Here is a 20,449-nt window from a genome sequence, read left to right as displayed (position 1 = left end):
TGTTTTTTATGTCTATTTCATCATTCTACATGTTTTTGTTGACATATATGTATCAAAAATTAAAAAATATAAAAAATATATATATTTTTAAAAAATCGCTCCGGGATTCGCTCCCAAACCGGGAGCTTCTGAAAATGGTCGCTCCCGCTCCCGCTTCCGCTCCCGCTCCCCGCTCCCGCTCCCGCTCCCAAGTAACACTGGTTTCTGGGCAGGCCAAAATTATGGGGAGGCCAAGTTTATATGCATATTCTGAGAGGCTGAAATTCAGCATAGGCAGATCAGAGAGGGCCAAACTTTGAAGGGAACAAATTTGACTTGACTTGACTTGACTACAGGGCTGCTTGACCAGGTTTGACCATAGCTTGTTGATCAGATTGATCTTGTAGTCGACCATCAACATTAGATGTATCTCCTCTTGAACTGAGAATTTCTCTAAGGTTACTGGGTTTTTCCCCCAAGTGGGTTTTCCTAGGGTAAATCTTGTGTTCTCTTTGTGCATTGTGATCTCTATTGTCCTTATGCTATATGGTTGAATTTCTGAAGTGTAATTGCTTAATGATAAACTGGAAATGTTAAAAGAAAATTTACAACATTAGAAGTAAGTATCAGTATTTCAGAAATTTGTGCTTGTATCTAATGCACTTGAAAAATCAACAGTTTTGGCAGAGCAATCTTCTCTGTTTACTGTTTAGTGGAGGACTGTTCGGCCTTTGCCAGATTATATCTCGGCTAGTTTATATCAAAAATCTGAAAACACTGCACCTAGAATCAGTTTCTATCTTCTGAATATTATATACACTTATTTAAAAGATATAGAACTTTAGGGAAAGAAATCATATCTCAGAAATAACAAAAAACAGCCTTTTCCTGTGAATTTAACTATATGTTTAGCCATGCTCAGTGCATATGCAGGGACTATGCTGCAATGGAGGTAAATGTAGAACGTGTGGAACTGTTAACTCTGCTCCAGAAAGGAGAACAAGGGGATATGAACAAATTAACACTAACAAATTTCAACAGGGACAAAAAATTAGAAAACAGACACAGAAAATCAGCTCAGGTTAAAGAACTACTTACAACGGCGTCACCTTCCGCACCCATAGCAACAGCAGCTCTAATTGCTATAGATCTGATGTCATATACAAAAAGCCTGTGCCCATTTGGAAGAGGGGGATAGTAATCATCATCACCCCACCTTAAGTAGTCCTGCATTGTCCATCCTACACCAGCCAGCATATCATCCAAGATGTCCACTGGCATTACATAAAAAATCAGAACTCAGCACTTCTTAATAATCTAATCACTCAAACAATAATACCAATTCAACAGATTCCATCCATCTTGTATGAAATCATGTTGAAAGCACAAATAGGGACACTATATTTCTGCAACAATAAAGATCTAAGATTGCACCTGGACAATAAATCAAAAGTTGAATTCAGCAAAAAGTTTAAATTTTATCACTTACATGGATCTTCCGTTCTTGGATTATCAGAAGTTAGAATGCAGATATCACTTTTATCAGTTGCAATTTTGGCCATCATTGGCCTCTTTCCTCTGTCTCTATCGCCTCCACAGCCAACAACTTTACACAAAGACGAATAAAAGTTAAAACTGATCCAGTCAGTACCAATAAGAACATTCTTAGATCAACCATCACTAAAGACATTTCTCACTTACGGCGGATTGAAATTGATTCATTCGTCCCTCTCCCGACCAATATAATGAAAAATGAGGATAATGGTATTTGGAAAAAATAAAATACTAATATATATATTATAAACTTTACACAGGACTCAAGTTTTTCTAGCTACTGCCAGATGTTATTAATACAACTCTACAGAAAAAAGAGTTTATCCGATACAAACAGCCATCCCAACATATACTCTATGCATCGAGAAATACATAGACATGCAGAGAGACAGAATAGGAGTGAGCTTTGCCATTGTGTTGACAACCACAGACTTTATGGACCCACAAAGATAATAGACTTGTTTGCTGGATTATGAGACAGTAAAATTCTTGACATAGTTTCTATACTCACTTCTCATAACAGACCGAGTCATAACAGACTTAGTTTTGAACACTTTATGTAGAACATGGTTGAGACAAAACTATCATTTTTTATCCTTTTGTCTGATTTTAAGTTTTATTTCTGGTTTTAAAGGGTCTTTTTTTTGCTCCTCTCTTTCTTAGGGCATTTTTATAGTCTGCTATCAATTTTTCATCTGCCATAAAACATGTCTACACCACATCTAAAGAGTTGACAGCCAATCCATCCGATCAAATTTGGTCAAGGAAGCTAGACGATAAAAGAAGTTACATAGGGACAAGTACAACCAGGGTCAATGGTATGCTTCATGGACCACATTTGCAATTATTGACAAAGCTAACAAACCTTGTGAGTCAGTCACAGTTAGTGCACTTTAATTGCATAACCCTTGAAATTACTGACGCAGGTAATAAAGGACTGATATAAAATGTTAAGAACATAATTTATAATATGAATTGTAGCTGAAACATCAGGTATAAATCTGCTATCATATGAAGCTCTAACCTCTCTTATGACTCATAAGACAAACTTGGAGTCTGAATATTTTTGCTTTTTTGTTGGAAAAATATCTGAACACTGAGAGGTGTTGACAGCAGTGCACAATGGAGACAAAAACACAAAAGATCATTAATCATACAGTAAGGAAAAGTACAGAAGAGCATCAATCTTCAGTTAATCAACATTGAACTTCAACAGTCAACGTTCAGATCCAATAACAGAATGATACAAGGTTCCAAGTCCAATTCTTCAACCAGAATTTACCCTTCTGCTTAACCTATGTGTATCTTCTTACTGAAATGCCCAGATTCCTGCTTCCAGTGTATTCCAAATTTCCAATGATCATGCACTGCACCCGACTTCTCTGTTACAGGATCCACAAGTGATGATGAATCAACACTACAGGAAATTCGGGTGGCCGCTTCCCGATTGCTGCTACAGCAGTCTTCGACTGTTCCAGGATGCGAGTGATGTCACTGAGCTCCCTACCTCATGCATAAACTTTTACTTGACGACCCATACCCTCGCTCTTACTTCTGGACTTGTCTGCCGTAATTTGCATGCCTTCTAGCGCTGTAATTTTGCTTTATCCAACCAGTGCAATTCGCATTAATTCGGCCATTGTAATTTCTTATAGTTTCAGGCATCCATAATCACAGATCTAACAAACCTAGGGTTTGCGAATTGTCCACAGGAAATGACCTCCAGCCCATGCACTAATTTCAGAGAAGTGCTCATCTTGTTCCACAAAGAATTAACGTCGAGGCCCAGGTTCTGTATTCAGGAAGATGCTCAGTGTGATCTACGGAGGCAAGAAGATCTTCGCTGCTCTCTTAGAAAGAGAATACTTGAACCAGCACAAAGAGATAAGAACAGATAAACTTCACCGCCCCTCCAATTAGGTATTCCTGTGCCAAACAAGGATCAAGAACAACAAAATTCCGCTGCTTCTCCAGATACTTTTCCTGTGCCAGAATAGAGAGAAAAGATAGAATGGTGTCAACTACGGTGGAATCTTTCACCACCGAAATTGACATGAAGAAAGGGGTCTTAATGTTGGAAATTTTAACTAGGTTCGGTCTTCATTTAATGTATTTGAGTCCTCATGAAATGTATTTGTCAAAAGAATAAAGAAAAGAATTTTTATTATTGTAACAATTGTTAAACACACATGGACAGCAAGAGAGATATGAAAGATAAAAACATGCAACACAATTTTTATTAACAACTGATATACGTTTATAGTACATTGTTGTGACAGTTGGGTTTCACATCCCAAGGTCTCTTGGACTACTTAGTCTATTCATCTTCCGCACTAACCCATTTAGGATTAGGTGTCCAACATTCCCCCCCTTAATCCGAAGGGTTATGTATGAGTCCAAGAAGAGAGTTGTAATACAAAATGTGCAAAAAATGCATGGCAGCACTAGGCTGAATGTGCTCTATGAAATGTTGGTATAAAGGGCGGTGGTTTAAGGATGACCACCAACACTGGAACGCTTAGTGCAGTTCCCGGAACTCTTCCAAAACTGGCAAGAAACTGAAGTTTTCTGCTAGAGGAAGTGATCCTATTGTTTTAAAGAGGGAAACCTTCAACCATAAAAGGGAGGTCTCACCCCGCATAAAAGGTAAAACTTCAACCTGAAAAGGGAAGTCTCAACCTGTGATGGTTTAAGGATGACCAACAACTCTGGAATGCTTAATGCAATTCCTGGAACTCTTCCAAAACTGGCAAGAAGCTGGAGTCTTCTGCTAGAGGAAGTGTTCTCAATTTTGTTCCTAGAATTCTTCCAAAACTGGCAAGAAGCTGAAGTCTTCTGCTAGAGGAAGTGTCTCAGATTGCCAACTGAAGGCATGTTTATGGGCATCTTTGTCTCTGGCTACAACTCTGAAACTGGTGTGGTAGGTTGTGGCTCAAGCTCGCTTGATGTGACTTTGAAGCTTGTGGATGACCATCATTTCCCCCCCTGTCAGATACAAGGTGAGATGATGGAGAAAACTCAACTGCAAGACTGTTCAATACTCTAGAACAAGTTCTGACATGTGTTTGGAATATCTTCTTGGCTGTTGATACCCATTGCCAAGAAGCGATCCATCCAAAATGAATCTTTGTTCTTGCAAGACGTTTGTTTTTGAAGCATCTGTTTGAAGAATCATTGGTTTTATGACAGTGCTTACATGGATGAAGATCAAAACAGTGATCTTTCAGATGGCCAACTCGGTCACAGTGTTGGAATTTCACGATCTGTTGTTTTTGCTGTTGTTGTTGTTGCTGTGGAAGAGGGGCAGAATCTGGAACAGTTGAAGGTGAACTGTCATAAAGAGCAGGTGAACTGTCATGAAGGAATCCAGCACTCTGAAACTGAATGGGCTTGGCGTAGTCTGGAATATGAAAGGACAAGTCCTTGTCATATCCAAGACCAATTCTGTGCTTGTTGTGGACAAGCTGTTCCCAAGGTCTGATGATTGGCTTGGGAAGTGCAGATTGAGTTTTTGCATCTGCATGTACAACTGCTGCTTTATTTGAATGAACAGTAACATTATTGACTTGCTGTTTATGGGAGTCTGTTTCAATCCTCTGAACAGAAACAGGTTCAGAATGATGACTCCACTGTTGTAATTCTTCCTGCTGTAGCTTTGTTTCCAGCTGCAAAAACTCAATATTTTCCTGTGCATTTTGTAGACATGTCTGAATTTCTGAGAGAGATCCTTTGCTGATTTGTAATGTGTCATCAACAGTAGATTGTATAAGAGTTTTCATGAACTCTAATACTTCACTGATTCTGGCCATTTTTCTTCAATGTCAGATTTACACCTTAAAAGCTGATCACAATTATTACTGAATGCATAAAAGTAATATCCACTCAAGGTACACAGCAATATTTTGTATAAATGTGCAGCAAATGAATCAGGGAATCAATGCATATATATGTAGACAGAAACTATAATGGATAATGCCACAATTGGGGCAGCAGCAACTGCAAACTTGCTTGGATCCTTCAAGTACTCCTTCAGAAATGATGGCTATCAGAACACCATGTCATGGGCATTTAATATCAACGCATACCCATCACAACTCATAAAGTTGCACTAACTATATTCCATATTACATATAATTTCATTGCATCGAATGTGTATGCACAATATTCAATAGATGCACATATATTATGATCAGTGACTCCAACGCTCAACCTCCAAAAGAGAACGCACAACAGAATTATTTTAATGCATTTTACATGGAAATCAATTAACACATCACCATAAATTAAAGTAGGATTTGAATGCACAGTGAAGGATCTCCCAACCAGACTTCTGCCCAATAGTGTTTTTGACTCCTTCAAAATATAGCGACGTTATTGAGACTATTACTCATCAACGCCCATTTTCTCTTGATTGTTTCTTGTTCAGCTCTTAGTGCATCAATGAACTCATCAAATGGAACAACGTTGTTTTAATGACATCAATGTTATCTCGTAGCGTTCACCACAGTCTTCACAACATTAAATTTAGGCAACGTTCACCACGGTCTTCACAGCGTTCAATCTAGGTAGCATTCCACGTTATTCACGGCAGTTTCACCACGGTTCTTAGCAGAATTTCAAAAATTCCATCTTCCAGCGCAACCTTCAAATATACTCTTGATTTTGATGCAAAGAAAACAAAGCCCGAGCGCCATTCAAGGCTCAAGCTCTTTCCCTTGTGTGACTGTGGAATTTTGACATTGTCAGTCTGCAAGGGACTAACGCAATCAGGAGTTGAACTCACTACAACTTGTTCAACGCACAACAAGAAGTTTTCATTCAACGCATAATAGTAGGTATTTATACACGGCATTTAGTTGAACATACAACCAACACATCATACATTCAACGCACAGTTCTAAATTGTTCAACGTCGAGCCAATATACCACCCTCAATGCACAAGATATTAAATGTGTCCAGGCAGATTAGACCAACCTTCAGAGGGAGAGCCAGCAAGGAGGATTGAAAAAATCAAATGTGAAGGTCTGAGATAGAGAATCGACAGAACATAGCTCCGCAGCCAAATCGGACGATTTGGGAAAGGACGGCTCCTACACTAACAATACGAGTCTGGACGGTCAGCCGAAATGGTAGCTAACCCCAAAGATCAAATTTAGTGATGTGAGAACAACGTACCTCTGTTTCTCAATTCATTAACGTCACAGATCAGATCAGAGGGGGCAATGACTCAATACAGATGGTGAGGAAGATGGGGCCTGATGGCCGCCTCCAACGGCACAGCTCTATGCAGCGAAAGGGCACGACCCTCGTTCATATCAACTCCTTCAATTTCTTCCGGAATGCTCCAATCGAAACTCTGCAACAGTCTTCCCACAGTAAGCAGAAGCATTCGCATGGCTACCCACATGCCCGGGCACGCCCTTCTCCCATAACGAAACGGTATATATTTGAAATCATGCCCATTCACGTCTAGAAGAACATGAAGGTGTTTGTCAAGGATGTGCCGAAGGAAAACATACAAGGGGACCATTCCCCTCAAGTGATAGCAAGACTACCGACATATTGCAATTGGTTCATTCTGATCTATCTGGTATGATGCCCGTGACATCTTTGGGAGGATATTTATATTATGTTATCTTTGTGGATGATTTCTCTTGCAAAACTTGGATATATTTCTTGAAGAAGAAGGACGAGGTATTCTCATGGTTCCATTCTTTCAAAGCCTTGGTCGAAAATCAAACAGGGAAGAAGATCAAAATATTGAGGACCGATAATGGAACCGAATATGAATCAAATGAGTTCAATGACTATTGTAGAGAAGCTGGCATTAAGAGGGAGACTACTATCGCATATACTCCTAAGCAAAATGGTGTTGTTGAAAGGAAGAATCGTTCTATTATAGAAGTCACTCGTGCCATGCTTCATGATCAAAGCTTTCTAAAATTCTTATGGGCAGAAGCTGCCAACACTATTGTGTACGTGCAAAATAGATGCACTCATCAAGCATTGGACTCCAAAACTCTCGAAGAAGTTTTCACCGATAAGAATATTAATGTTTCTCAATTTAGAATTTTTGGTAGCCCCGTATATTTTCATGTGCCGAAAGAAAAGAAAAGCAAATTGGATGCATCTGGGAAGAAAGGAACATTTGTGGGCTACAATGAAACTTCTAAGGCATATAGAATCTATGTGCCTAGTCAAAGAAAAGTGAAGATAATTCATGATGTCACCTTTAACAAAAATGTTGCCCTTGGGAAGATTAGTAACCTTCCTATTCCAAGGAAGGTCAAAGAAGCAAATTCAGGAAAGCCGGGAGAACCGCAAGATGAGATGATGCCAGATGTTGAAGGACCAATGGATCCCATTGATCCATCTCCTCATGAGCCCTCCTCAAAAAGGAGACCCTCATAGCTTAGGGAAACTCTCAAAGATGCCGAGAGACATGTTGCACCAAGGGGGGCATTTCGTGAAAGTAAGAAGCCGAATAGGTACCAAGGGTACTTAACTGTCATGAGCACCATTGTTCAATGTGAGCCATGCACATTCGAAGAAGCTGTGAAGCACCAAGTTTGGAAGGATGCTATGAACGAAGAGTATAATTTGATTATGAAGAACGATGTCTAGGATGTGGTCCCTAAACCCAAGGACAAATCCGTTGTCACCTCAAAATGGCTCTACAAGATCAAGCATGGAGCTGATGGAAGTGCTGAAAAGTTCAAGGCCAGATTTGTTGCTCGAGGCTTCTCTCAAAAGGAAGGTGTGGACTATGATGAGATATTTGCACCTGTTGCCCGATATACCACCATCTGTTCGATTATAGCCCTTGCTGCCTCGCAAGGATGGAATTTACACCAGATGGATGTCAAGACCACTTTCTTGCATGATTCAATTAAGGAGGAAGTTTAACCTGAGGGGTTCGAAGTTCAAGATCGTCAGACACATGTATGCAGGTTGAAGAAAGCCCTCAATGGGTTGAAGCAAGCTCCCCGAGCTTGGTATGAGAGGATTGACAGCTATTTGATGAAGTTGGGTTTTACAAGAAGTGAAGTTGATCTGAAACTTTACCTTAAGGTTGAGAATGACAGACCTCTCATCCTGGTACTTTAGGTGGATGATCTCTTTCTGCCAGGTGCAAATCCTCTTATTCATCAATGTAAGAGGGAGTTGGCTTCCGAGTTTGAAATGAAGGACCTAGGACTGATGCATTATTTCCTAGGGTTGGAGGTCTGGCAAAAGCCAGGTGAGATTTTCCTTTCTCAAGGAAAATACATTGTGAAGCTACTTGAAAGATTTGGGATGGTGGACTGCAAGTCCGTGACTACTCCGATGGAACTTAACTTCAAGAAGTTATGCGAAAGTGCTACTAGGCCCGATTTGGGAAATTCTTCTGAGTATCGTCAACTCGTGGGGCCCTGATGTTCTTAGTAAACCCCCGTCCAAACATATGTTTTGCAATGAATACATTGAGTCAGTTTATGGTCGAGCCTCACATACATTGGATTGCTGCCAAGAATCTCTTGAGATATCTCCGGGGCACAATCACTTATGGACTGAGATACACTGTCGGGAATGTGAAGCTCCATGGTTATTCTGACGCTGACTGGGATGGCAGTGTGGTGGATCATAAAAGCACATCTAGATGTTGCTTCTCTCTAGGTTCTGCTTCAATATCCTGGATGAGCAGGAAGCAGAAATCAGTTGCTTTAAGCACCTCTGAGGCTGAATATATTGTTGCTAGTATGGCCTCCTGTGAAGTTGTTTGGTTGAGGAAGCTCTTTAGTGAGTTGTTTGTACATGTGTTGGATACCACCATGATATTCTGCAACAATCAAAGTGGGATTCATCTTTCTGAGAATCTCGTGTTTCATGACCGCTCCAAGCATATTGATATCAAGTGCCACTTTATTTGGGATATGGTACAACGGGGAGCAATAAGGCTCCATCACATTAGGACTAATGAACAGGTCGCAGATATTCTTACGAAGCCCCTGGGGAAGGTCAAATTCTCAACCTTCCCTGAACGACTTGGAGTCGTCGAAAGACCCTCTTATGAAGGTCTCGTATGAGATGAATACTGAGCTTTGGGAGCTTCGGGGGGCTTGGGGTACTTTTTGGAGCGATAAGCGACCATAGGGTGAGTGGTTCACCTTCCCCTATGATACCCCATTTTGATATATGCATAAGATGAGTGGTTCACCTTCTCCTATGGCATATGAGCAGGATGAGTGGTTCACATTCTCTTGCTGGTACATCTTACCCATGCAGTCTGGGACTCATGGGAAGTACCTCTTATCTGGCCAATGAGTAGGGAAATGAGGATAGGGACCATAGTACTACCGATGGACGCATCGAGTACTACCGTACTCCCTATGCTAGGATGTTTGATATAGATTTGGGATCAAGACTGACTTCGGGTCAGTGGAGAGTGGTATGATACACTCTCAATTATTGGAGACTGACTTCGGGCCAGTGGAGAATGGTATGACACATTCTCGATCATTTCTTCTTCATTACTTCTTCATGGTTCAACAGAGTAGAGCAAAATAGAGTATAACAGGGATGTCAGAGATGGTATAGATTGACAGATGGTTTGACAGGTGGAGTTCTTCCTAGTTGAGAGGGAGTGTTAAATTTGGCAACTAGGGCCAAACTCCACCTTGGACAACTCATATGATGGAGCTGATATTTTTATTGGATTCCTCTTTTCAAGAAGTGTAGGATTGATCTAAAGATCATCTCACTCTGACATGTACAAATGAAATTATGAAATTATTTCTATTATGGACAAATTGTCAAGGTCAGCAATCTAATGTAGGCTCAGAAGCCCAAAAGACATGTCTATTCATCCTCAACGTTGGATATAAATAGAAGGAGCATCTACCTCATTTGGACACTCATCACTCACACATCTCTCTCTCTCATCTGGTTAGGTGTACGGATTTTTGGGCAGCCTCTCTCTCCACACGTGCGAAGGACAAGTCTGCAATTTTATGTTTTGGGCTTTGATCGAATTGTAGGAGGGTTTGACCAGCGTTGGCTGGGCAGCAGTTGACCAAGTTTGACTACGTTTTCCTTGGGGAATATTCTGTTTAGGTAGGCCGCATTTCTGGGCACATAAATCGAGGCATTCATAGTTGTTTGACCAACGTTGACCGCAAGTTTGACTCTACGTTGACCAAGTTTTATTGATATTTTCGGGACTGTTTTGTGCTGATTCGGATTGTCCTTGCAAGCCGAGTTGACTGGGTTTGACCGAGCTAATTTGGAGGAGATATTCTACCACGTTGACCAGCATTGACTTTCTGGTTAGGGCATCCTGTTGACTGTTTTTTGATTGGACAGATTTCACTGTGATTGGGCAAGTGAATTTTGTATATTGTACTCTCTCTCTGCTGCTCTTTTGAAGAATAATAAGAAGAATTGATCAAAGGGTTTCTCCACATTGGGGTTTGTCCCTGGCATGCGCCACATCTTGTGTCCTCTTGTCTTAGCTTGTTTTCTATTGTTTTTATTTATGTTCTATCTGCATTTACTGTCATGTTAATGTGATTGCTAATATGGAAATTGATATTGAGCTAATAAGAAAATTGAAGTAAATTGCTCTTAAGCATAGAACATACCATTGTTATCTAAAATTATCAGATTTCATATGAGAGGAAGGATGCATTGAGATAGATATTTCAGGATAGAGCATCCCTTGATGAGGTGGAAGATGCCCAGTTTTCCACCAACACTGGGCGATTTGCAACAGATGATTTGATTAGAGACAAGGGGACTAAGAAGCCTAGTCTTGGTGGGCAACTCATGGGACAACATACCCTCTGCTATAGCAGTTAGCCATGAGGCTCCTCCCTCAAGTTACTTCATCCTCTTGTTGTGAGAGGCAATGTTTTGAAACTCCGACTCCGACTCGGTATCGACTTGGCCAGCTCGATTTCAATGACTCGATCGTTGTAAAAAATACATTAAATATTTATTTTTTATAAAAACACATAATTTTGAAGATTTTCATTCATGTTTCCAAACACACAGCATTAGAATATAGATAGAAGACAACATATGATCAAAGTAGGCTCATGAATATATCCATTATATCAAAATGGCACCCTGTGCACTGTCCAATACATACACGATGATGATATAGAGATCAAAACATAAACACATAACCAAGGAGGCTAGAAATGGCCTCTACAACAAAAGTTTGTGACCAGTACTACTGGCTACTGCTAGAGTTGCCAACATCATCTGGGTCAGTGTTACTTGGGAGCGGGAGCGAAAGCGGGGAGCGGGAGCGAAAACGGGAGCGGGAGCGACATTTTCAGAAGCTCCCAGTTTGGGAGAGAATCCCAAAGGAGTTCGACAACCAATGTCACTAACATCAAGGTACATAGAGGGATTGGTGCTCTTGATTAAATACGAGTTCCATACCCTAATACATGACAAAATTCACTGGCCATTGTCCGTAACCCGGCTGGGTTGATACGGACTCGGCCGAGCCGGTATTAACCCAGCCGGCTGAACCGGTTCAATGGCCGGGTCAAATTTTTTTTGACTGACTCGAACCAACTCGGCCGAGTCAGTTCCGAGCCAGCCGGGTTTAAAAACACTGAGAGGAATTATAGCACATATGGGAATCGGTATAGTTTGAAGAAGAGCAGGCTTGAGCAATCCAAGGTAGAGGCAATGGTGTATGTGCACACAAACCTCTGTCTTATTTACAGCAGGAGGAGTGATTGAAAGGAAAGACAATGATGTGGGATGTGTTTCCTAGTGCTATGGGTTTGGACAACAGTGTTGAGTTGGCATTGGCCAACTTGGATCTTAATGAGCCAGTGCTAAAGCCTATCACTTTTGATGATGGTGATACTCTTGAGTGATCATCCTCCATACCAGCAAATGCAGAGATTACATTGGATACCAAAGAGGATACAGAAGACAGCATTGTTGGTACTAATGTCGATTTTGATGTTGATGAACTATAGCCTATAGCCTGCTAGCAGCTGCCTATGAGATTCTTCCTTCCTGATCTACGGTTCCGGGTTCTAGTGTCTACCTTGTTTTGTATTTTCTATTTGCCGTTGGCATTCCCAGTTAGCAGTCCTCAGAACTCAGTATCTATGTAATACATTTTGATTTTGATGACTTAATGAGAAAACTGCAGTTTATGGTTAATTTATTGTGTTTGTCCAATGTCATTTTATCGTATCCGTCATTGATGTAGTAGTAAGTAGTAGTACTTGTTGTAAACTTGAATCAGTGATGATTATAAATCATGATTGCATGCATAATGTTACAAATTACAATGTACATGTATGATTGAATTTGTATCATCATGAGAATTTGTGTAATATCATAATATGATGTATCTATTAAAATTTTTAATATATATATATAGTACATAATGTGTCCTACATGTCCTGTTCCGGGGGGTCACCATGTCCAGTGTCAGACACTCGTATTTGCATGTCCTGTGTCGCCGTATCAGGTGACTCAGAACAGCAGTGACTATTGTAGAGAGTCGAGACAAGCAACAGTAGATTCAACACTAACCACATAATTCCAGTAATTTTGCAGCAATTGATTTGAGAGCAGAATTTATAGCATTAACAGCAGAAGAAAAATCAACAGAAGCTACGAGTTTGGAGGAACAACCCCTGAATGCCCAAAATCCTCAGCACATTAAGTCAAACTTTCCTGAAGATGTGGAAACCAACTTGGGCCAAAATTCAAATCAAAGGCAGAATGGCCTGCACAGTCTCTTCCAGACCACCTGCAATAGCACACTTCACAAAGGCCCTTGCTCTAATACCTAAAAACCTTATTCATTGCCAATTTGCATGCTAGAGGAATCCACAAATAGATGAGTTACAATCCTCGATCGTTAATACTTATGACTCTATGAGTGAGAGTAACTAAAGTCTAAATATTGCTGGAGTTGCAAAGGACCTCATGAGTAAAAGGAAAATTAATGTAAGCATGCATAACAGCAACCACTATTGCCAACATGCATAATGCTAGCTATTAATGTGAGCATGCATTTGTAATTCTTTATGCTAAGAAACAAAAGAAAGAGGTTCCCACACACAATTAGTATAATTAAAGCAGCAATTGTTTCTAGACATCATTGCATACAACTTATTGATAGCTTGATTCCGTAGGAAAGTAACTCGTGGCATTTTGGACATAGCCAATGTATTCTATTTAAAAACAAAAAACATTTCACCCCTGTAGTTCATGCGTGTATTCACTGTTGAGGTTTCATTTGAGATAACAAAACCTTTCATAAGAAGTATATGAAGATAGTGTTAACAATGCAGAAAATGGAATTGATTATAATCAAACAATGAAAGCTGAATTTCCAAAAGTAAAATTGATTATATATTAAACAATGCTACAAAGTATAACTGATTAAATTGGAGATGCACATGCACGCACACAGATATACATGTACAATCCCTAAGACTTGATGCTATTTAGGTTGACTCTGAGACATAGGCTCCAATGCCATGAGAAGGTGCACAAATGCAGTCAAAAATATCTCTAACATGTCTGAAACTTTGTTTCATTAGGATATTTTCTGTTTATGGGCAGTGGGAATTCATGGGTGGATGCAAAAAATGTTGCTTCAATTTTTGAATATATTTATGTCAAAAGTTTAAATCATATATAGAATCATATGTACCTGTTATTATCCGTCGAGCTCCACATTCCCTAACTGTGTCAAGAAGCCTTGCTAAAGCATCTGGAGTATGTGCATAATCTACAATAACAGCAAATGCCTGTTCCTCATCTATTAATTCACATCTTCCAGGGATTGCATCAACTTCCTCAATTCCCTTCACTATATCATCTAATGGTGCTCCCACTGCAATCCCTACTGCCACAGCAGCAAGAATGTTATATACATTATGCCTTCCAAATTGCCTTCAGGTGTTCTGATCAGCACCTGAGTTTCAAACAAAGAAAGCTGAACTTCCAAAGCATAAACATCAGCGTTCTTGTTTCCCATTGCAAATGTTATCACAGGCACGTCTGTATTGCCCTGTGTGATAAAATAAGGGCCATTTGGATCATCAATGTTAACAACTTTACGATGCCGTTCAGGATCAACCATCTTGGCAAACAACCTCCCCTTGGCCTTCCTATAATCTTCCTCTGTCTTATGAAAGTCCATATGATCCCTCGTTAAATTCATAAAAACTGCAATATCGAAATCCACTTTATCACAACGACCTTGCACAAGAGCATGCGAAGAAACCTCCATAACACAAGCTTCAGTACCATTGTGAACCATCTTTGCCATCAGCTTCTGCACATAAACAGCATCAGGAGTGGTAGCGTGAGCTTCCAGCTCGTGATCACTATGGATATAATAAGCAATGGTACCAATAAGCCCAGTTTTCAGACCCATAGTTTCATACATACTCTTTATCAGATAAGAAGTAGTGGTTTTGCCATTTGTGCCCGTTATTCCAATCACAGCTAATTTCTGCGACGGATTACCATAAAACGACGCTGCGAGTGCTGGGAGAATGGCATTTCCATCCTCCACCATTACCATGGCCTTCACATTTAACGATTCATCTATTGTAATCTCTTTGCTAGCAATGATGGCCACGGCTCCTCTCTTCACAGCTTCACTCAGGTAAAGGTGTCCATCTGTTGTCATACCTGTGCAGCAGATAAATAAGTCCCTGGGGTTCACTTCTCGGGAGTCATGCTGGATGCCTGTGATCTCTACATCCAAATCTCCATCAACGGACGCTGGAACCACCTTGGCATCATCCAGCAGCTCAGCGAGGGTGGTGCGGAATTCTGGCTCAAGAACCTGCAATCCAAGTATTGTTTTCCTTTAAAATTAATATTTAGCACTCGCTTGGTACACATGGGTATAATTGCATCATTCAAATAGTACATTGTATGTATTTGGAGTGTTTGGATAACCCATATGAACATCTTGAATAAATGCAATGTATGAGAATAATCCTTATTAACCACTTAGAACCAACGGAATGGACCAATGCCATTGCTTGAATGGTATACTGTATCAGGATGGTGCAGGGCACTTTTATGTTTGGCTATTTTTGGTCGTGTTTTCTGGTCAATTTTGCTTGAAATTTGGCAGAATTTGTTTGGAAATCACAAATTTAAATTGTAGGGTTCACACGGTTCAAGTGCCCCTGTGCCCCTGAGATTTTTCAAAGTTTCGAATATATTTATGTATTCAAAAATAGGCCAGAACAGAAGTCAAAATTGGCTGTTTCGAGATTTGAATAGTTTGCGATATGACCGAATGCTGTGTGCAATACAAAGAAAAACATACCGGCTAGTTCTCGTGTTATGCTAGTGAAGCAACTTAAAGACATAATTCCATATGAGGCAATCGGATTCCCAGCATGGTTTGGAAGGTCATCACCGACCCAGTCTCGCGAATAAACCCAATTGTTCTTTCCAAATGTTTTTTATTTAAATCGCCATTCGGAAAATCACCTCGGTTTATAAAAATACATATTTAGTTTGCTTGAAGTTTTCGTCAAATTATTTCTGAATCTTCGCATAAGAAATTATATATTTTAAGATTTGGGACGTTTCCAAGATATGTACATTTTCAAGGTGGTAATTTGAGGTCGGCAAATGTTCATCGAATTTCAGCACTTAATGAGACACACAGAATGTAGGTATCCTTGCCTGCGTGCTGGCAAGTTCCATTTCTGAGAGGTCCAGCTCAAACGAATCATCTTCAGAGGCAGAGATCGTGGCTTCACTTTCTTCGTCTTCTTTCGGTTCTTCATCATCGACCGTGTCTTCCTTCAATTCGACTATATTCTTGTCCTGAAGAGCCCTGATTTCGTCCAGGTCGATGACTTCCTCCTTTTCCAGGTCGTCGACAGTTTCTTCTTCCAGAGGTTTTTTGGCAGCTCTAGGTTTAAGGCTTCCTTCTCTTATGAGCTCTTTCCTGCGCAGAGCAACCGCCCTGTCGACCTCGGTGAAGAAGTCTCCGTCATCCTGATTACCGTCGAGTTTGACGATTTCAGGGCCTTCTTCTTCGTCTTTCACGACCGTTTCGTCTTCGTCCAAGCCAATGGCGGACAGGAAAACGTGTTTGTCCCGCTCGTATTCCTCGGCCTCCTTCTTCCGCGCCCTGGCAGCCTCTCGTTCCACGCGCGCGAACTTGGTGAGTCCCACGTAGTCATCTTCTGATACTTCCGGAGGCTCTTCCTCCGCGGGGTTCGGAAAGAAGTTGCCGCTGCCGTTGCTGCCACTACTCCTAGCTGTGAACTGGATTCTGGAGATGAAACCACGCGACGGATAAGCTGAAGGGACTCGAAACTGGGACGGTTTTACGTGTGATGGGAGGGGGTTCCATTTGAAAGGGGTTCCGTAGAGGATGGAAGGTGCAATAAAAGATAGAGGAGCGGCCATTGAGGATAACACGGAATAGTTATAAGCATTTGCTTGTTTTCACTTATAAGAGCCTTCAAGTGTGATTCTATCGCTTGCTTATGACGGACCATATGCAGTCTGGTGGTCTTCCAATTCGAAATGTTGCCCCTCGAGCTGGAGCCGCATCGGAATAAGTTCCCATGTTTTCGCTGACGTCATATTTTGGGTATCTATATTAATTCGCTAAACATATATAAATAATTTATTCCAAAGTTCTTGTTATTCTCTATAGATATCAGAGTGCACACAATCAGGTTTAGAATACAAATAATATAATTTTGGTAATAAATAACATTATATCGACCGGTTTGATGAGTGGTTAAATTTGCTAGGGGTAATGGTATTTATTTGGGCAAGTTTGTTATAAGGTTTTTTTGTATGCAGATGACTTTATTCTGATTGTTAAATTGGCTTTTGGTTTGCAAGAGCACTTATTATCCCTTGAACATTTTTGTAAAAGTGTGGGGATGCAAGTCAATATCAGCGAAACGAAAGGAGTGGTCTTCTCAAATAAAAGAAAACATAACCAGCATAAGTTCTACTTTGAAGGCAACATTCTGGAAGAAGTTGTGGATTACAAATACCTCGAAATTGACTTCAACAAAAATCTAAGCTGGAATGGTTGTAGAAAGAAAATAACTTTGGGGGCTTGGGAAGCATTTTATGCTTTTCAAAATAGGTGTAGAGAGGTAGAGTAATGGGACTGGAAAACCACTCAAGCTCTTTTTGGGCTTCTAGTGATTTTGGTGATTTTCTATGGTTGTGAACTATGGGCCAGTAGTACATCCGACATGCAGTGGAGACAAATTGAGAAAATTTAGAAGCGTTTGATTACAAACAAATTTAAGATTAAAAGTGCAATTCCTTATGATATCTTGTTAAGTGAAATAGGGATTGCTCCTATCGAAGCAATTGTTATCGTGCGAGTCATAAGGTATTTAAAAAAATTGAGCAAATGGAAGACGGTAGATGGCCTAACGTTGTCTTTAATGATAGATTGTGCAAGAGCAAAAAGACTTAGGTGCAGCAAAATAACAAATGGTTTAATAAATGGGGTATTGGCTTGAATGTGTGTCCCATAAACAGCAAAGAGATAAAAGCTTTTGTTATGGAAAAGTGCCACAAGCGTACTTGGGATAAGGAGCCAGGAAGAAAGAAAAAATACTATATTGAAGTGTTTAATCCCACTCAGTCATCAACCAAAATCATACATAGAGGCCAATACCTCTTGGAGAGCCAAAATTGTTATTGCTCAATTAAAGACTAATTCTCATCAACTCCATTGTGAAACAGGGCGCTGGAAAAGGCCAAAGGAAGTGTGGGAGGAAAGAGTATGCATTTTTTGTTCTTCCGGAAAAGTGGAAACAGAAAAACATTTCATTTTAGAATGTGAGGCCTTCAAAGACAACAGGGAAAGTTATGCAGATATGCTGGCAGCTAGCTCTTGGGATAATCTATTTAGCGAGGGGTTTGTCGAGAAGCTGAGAGCATTTATTTTGAAGCTTCACAGAAAAAGGGTCGAATACATCAAGCAGATGAAGAAGCAATCTGTCCTATAGGCTATCTATAGCCTTGTAAACGTTAAAAATAATTTCTTTCTTTCTTACCCTTTAGCAGGTATATTTTTTTTGGCTTATGGTAAAAAGCTTTGAATTCTATTAAAGTTAAAATGGTAATGTGTTTTTTTTCCTAATATTTCTCAATTTGAAAATAAAAAATTATATATATTTATAAATAAAATTGATTTTGATGGATGTTGAATATTGATTGGACAATTTTTTTTTATACATTTGTTAAAAAAAATGAATTAATTTTTAAAAAAATACACACCTTTTTTTTATAGTTTAAAATACGTTTGTCAAAAAAAGTGAATTAATTAAATAAAAAAACCCTTATAATTAGTGTATACTCAAATCTAGAATAACCTCAAAATTGGATTCTCAACTCCCAATTTCAAATTTCATCACAGTTGTATAGTGATTGAAATTGCGCCTAAAACTTAAATTTGATATTCAACTACTTATTAGTGAAAAATGTGCATCATTCTCATCACACAATGGTTATTTCAATATGACCATTGATAATCCCCTATCAAACAATAGAATCCTCAGTCAATTAATGCACTAATTACAATTTGAATTGATTTCTCCCACCAATTACAATTTGAATTGATTTCTCCTCTTCAAATTTATGGTCATTGGAATTAGTAATCACAATGCACAAAGTAACTCTGCCTAATATCTAAGAATTTATTATCCATGTTTCCTATAAATTTAGCACAAAGAAGATGACGAGTGGGTTTTTCTTGTATCTTTGTGTTCCAAGTGAATGGATGTGTGCATTAAATCGGTGTTATGTGCTTTATGTGCAGTGTATTAGATTACACATTAAATCTTTTCCTTATATTAAATGTGTGTTTGTGGAAATTATCAGGTATTTGGTCAATCTTCCATTGGATTTTTTCCAAGGTCTTTGTAGCTTTGTATAATGGATTTCAGGGATCCATGTGACCTTACAACTTTACAACAATTATAAAATTAGATATTGTTTCCACATGAAGTGATGGAGAACATAATCCAACAAGGACCTTCCCAATCATTTTAAAGGTAATGCAAAGTAAGGTAATGCAAATTCAAAGAGGTTGTACAACTTTTCAACTCACACATTACAGTGAGAGTATATAGAAAAAGACAAATGGAACATCTAAAGAAGTACTACAACGTTGGATTTTTAAATTTCTTTTTTGTATAATTATTTTCTAAATATTTAAAGAAAAATGTTAATCATGATATTTTAAATTATGAGAGGTTTTCCACAATATTAAAAAAAAAAAATTTGAGTTAGAGAAAGAGTGTTGTTAAAATTAATTTTTAAAAAAATACTTCCTAGCCTTTTACAATGTCAAAATTATAGTGAGCTCGGGAGGCTTCTCTCCAAGTTTTTTGAGCATAGGAATAAAATCTTAAATCAAAATAAATAATTTGTTTCTTTAGGTCCGATAGACCAATGTTTGGTCTTAGCGGACGTTAACCATCATCATCATCATCATCATATTTTTTTGCAAGTATAGTTAACATTTTATTAAGTATAGTTAATTATAGTTAACATTTTATTAAGTATAGTTATTATACATAAATTTCTTTTATGTATAATTATTTAAAATTATTTTATGTATAATTATTTTCTAAATATTTAAAGAAAAATGTTAATCATGATATTTTGAATTATGAGAGGTTTTCCAAAAAAAAATTTGAGTTAGTGAAAGAGTGTAGTTAAAAAAAAATTGAGTTGGTGAAAGAGTGTAGTTAATATATATTTTTTTGCAAGTATAGTTAACATTTTATTAAGTAATACAATTATATAAATTAAATGGTCCATAAATATTGAAAGAAAGAAAATTATTTTAACATCCACGAGCCTAAAGATAGCTTACAAGACATATTGCTTCTTCATTTGGTTGATGTATTCGGC

The 20,449-nt window shown here is 38.9% G+C and overlaps 1 protein-coding gene across 1 annotated transcript in view; it reads right to left on the bottom strand.

Moving 5' to 3' along the window:
• The window catches only part of LOC149152678 (UDP-N-acetylmuramoyl-L-alanyl-D-glutamate--2,6-diaminopimelate ligase MurE homolog, chloroplastic-like), a 215,944-nt gene extending 198,862 nt beyond the window's left edge, over positions 1-17,082 (bottom strand). The window contains 5 exon segments of the mRNA XM_089438713.1: positions 1,078-1,253; positions 1,469-1,585; positions 14,217-14,447; positions 14,450-15,362; positions 16,223-17,082. Coding sequence (XP_089294839.1) covers positions 1,078-1,253; positions 1,469-1,585; positions 14,217-14,447; positions 14,450-15,362; positions 16,223-16,957 — 2,172 coding nt within the window. The 5' untranslated portion in view covers positions 16,958-17,082.
• Positions 17,083-20,449: the final 3,367 nt, after the last annotated feature.

The sequence above is a fragment of the Pinus tabuliformis genome, chromosome 9, assembly GCF_031772625.1.
Source record: "Pinus tabuliformis cultivar Carrire ecotype Pingquan chromosome 9, CPIR1, whole genome shotgun sequence".
NCBI lineage: Eukaryota > Viridiplantae > Streptophyta > Pinopsida > Pinales > Pinaceae > Pinus > Pinus tabuliformis.
This window is presented reverse-complemented; position numbering and strand designations above follow the sequence as displayed.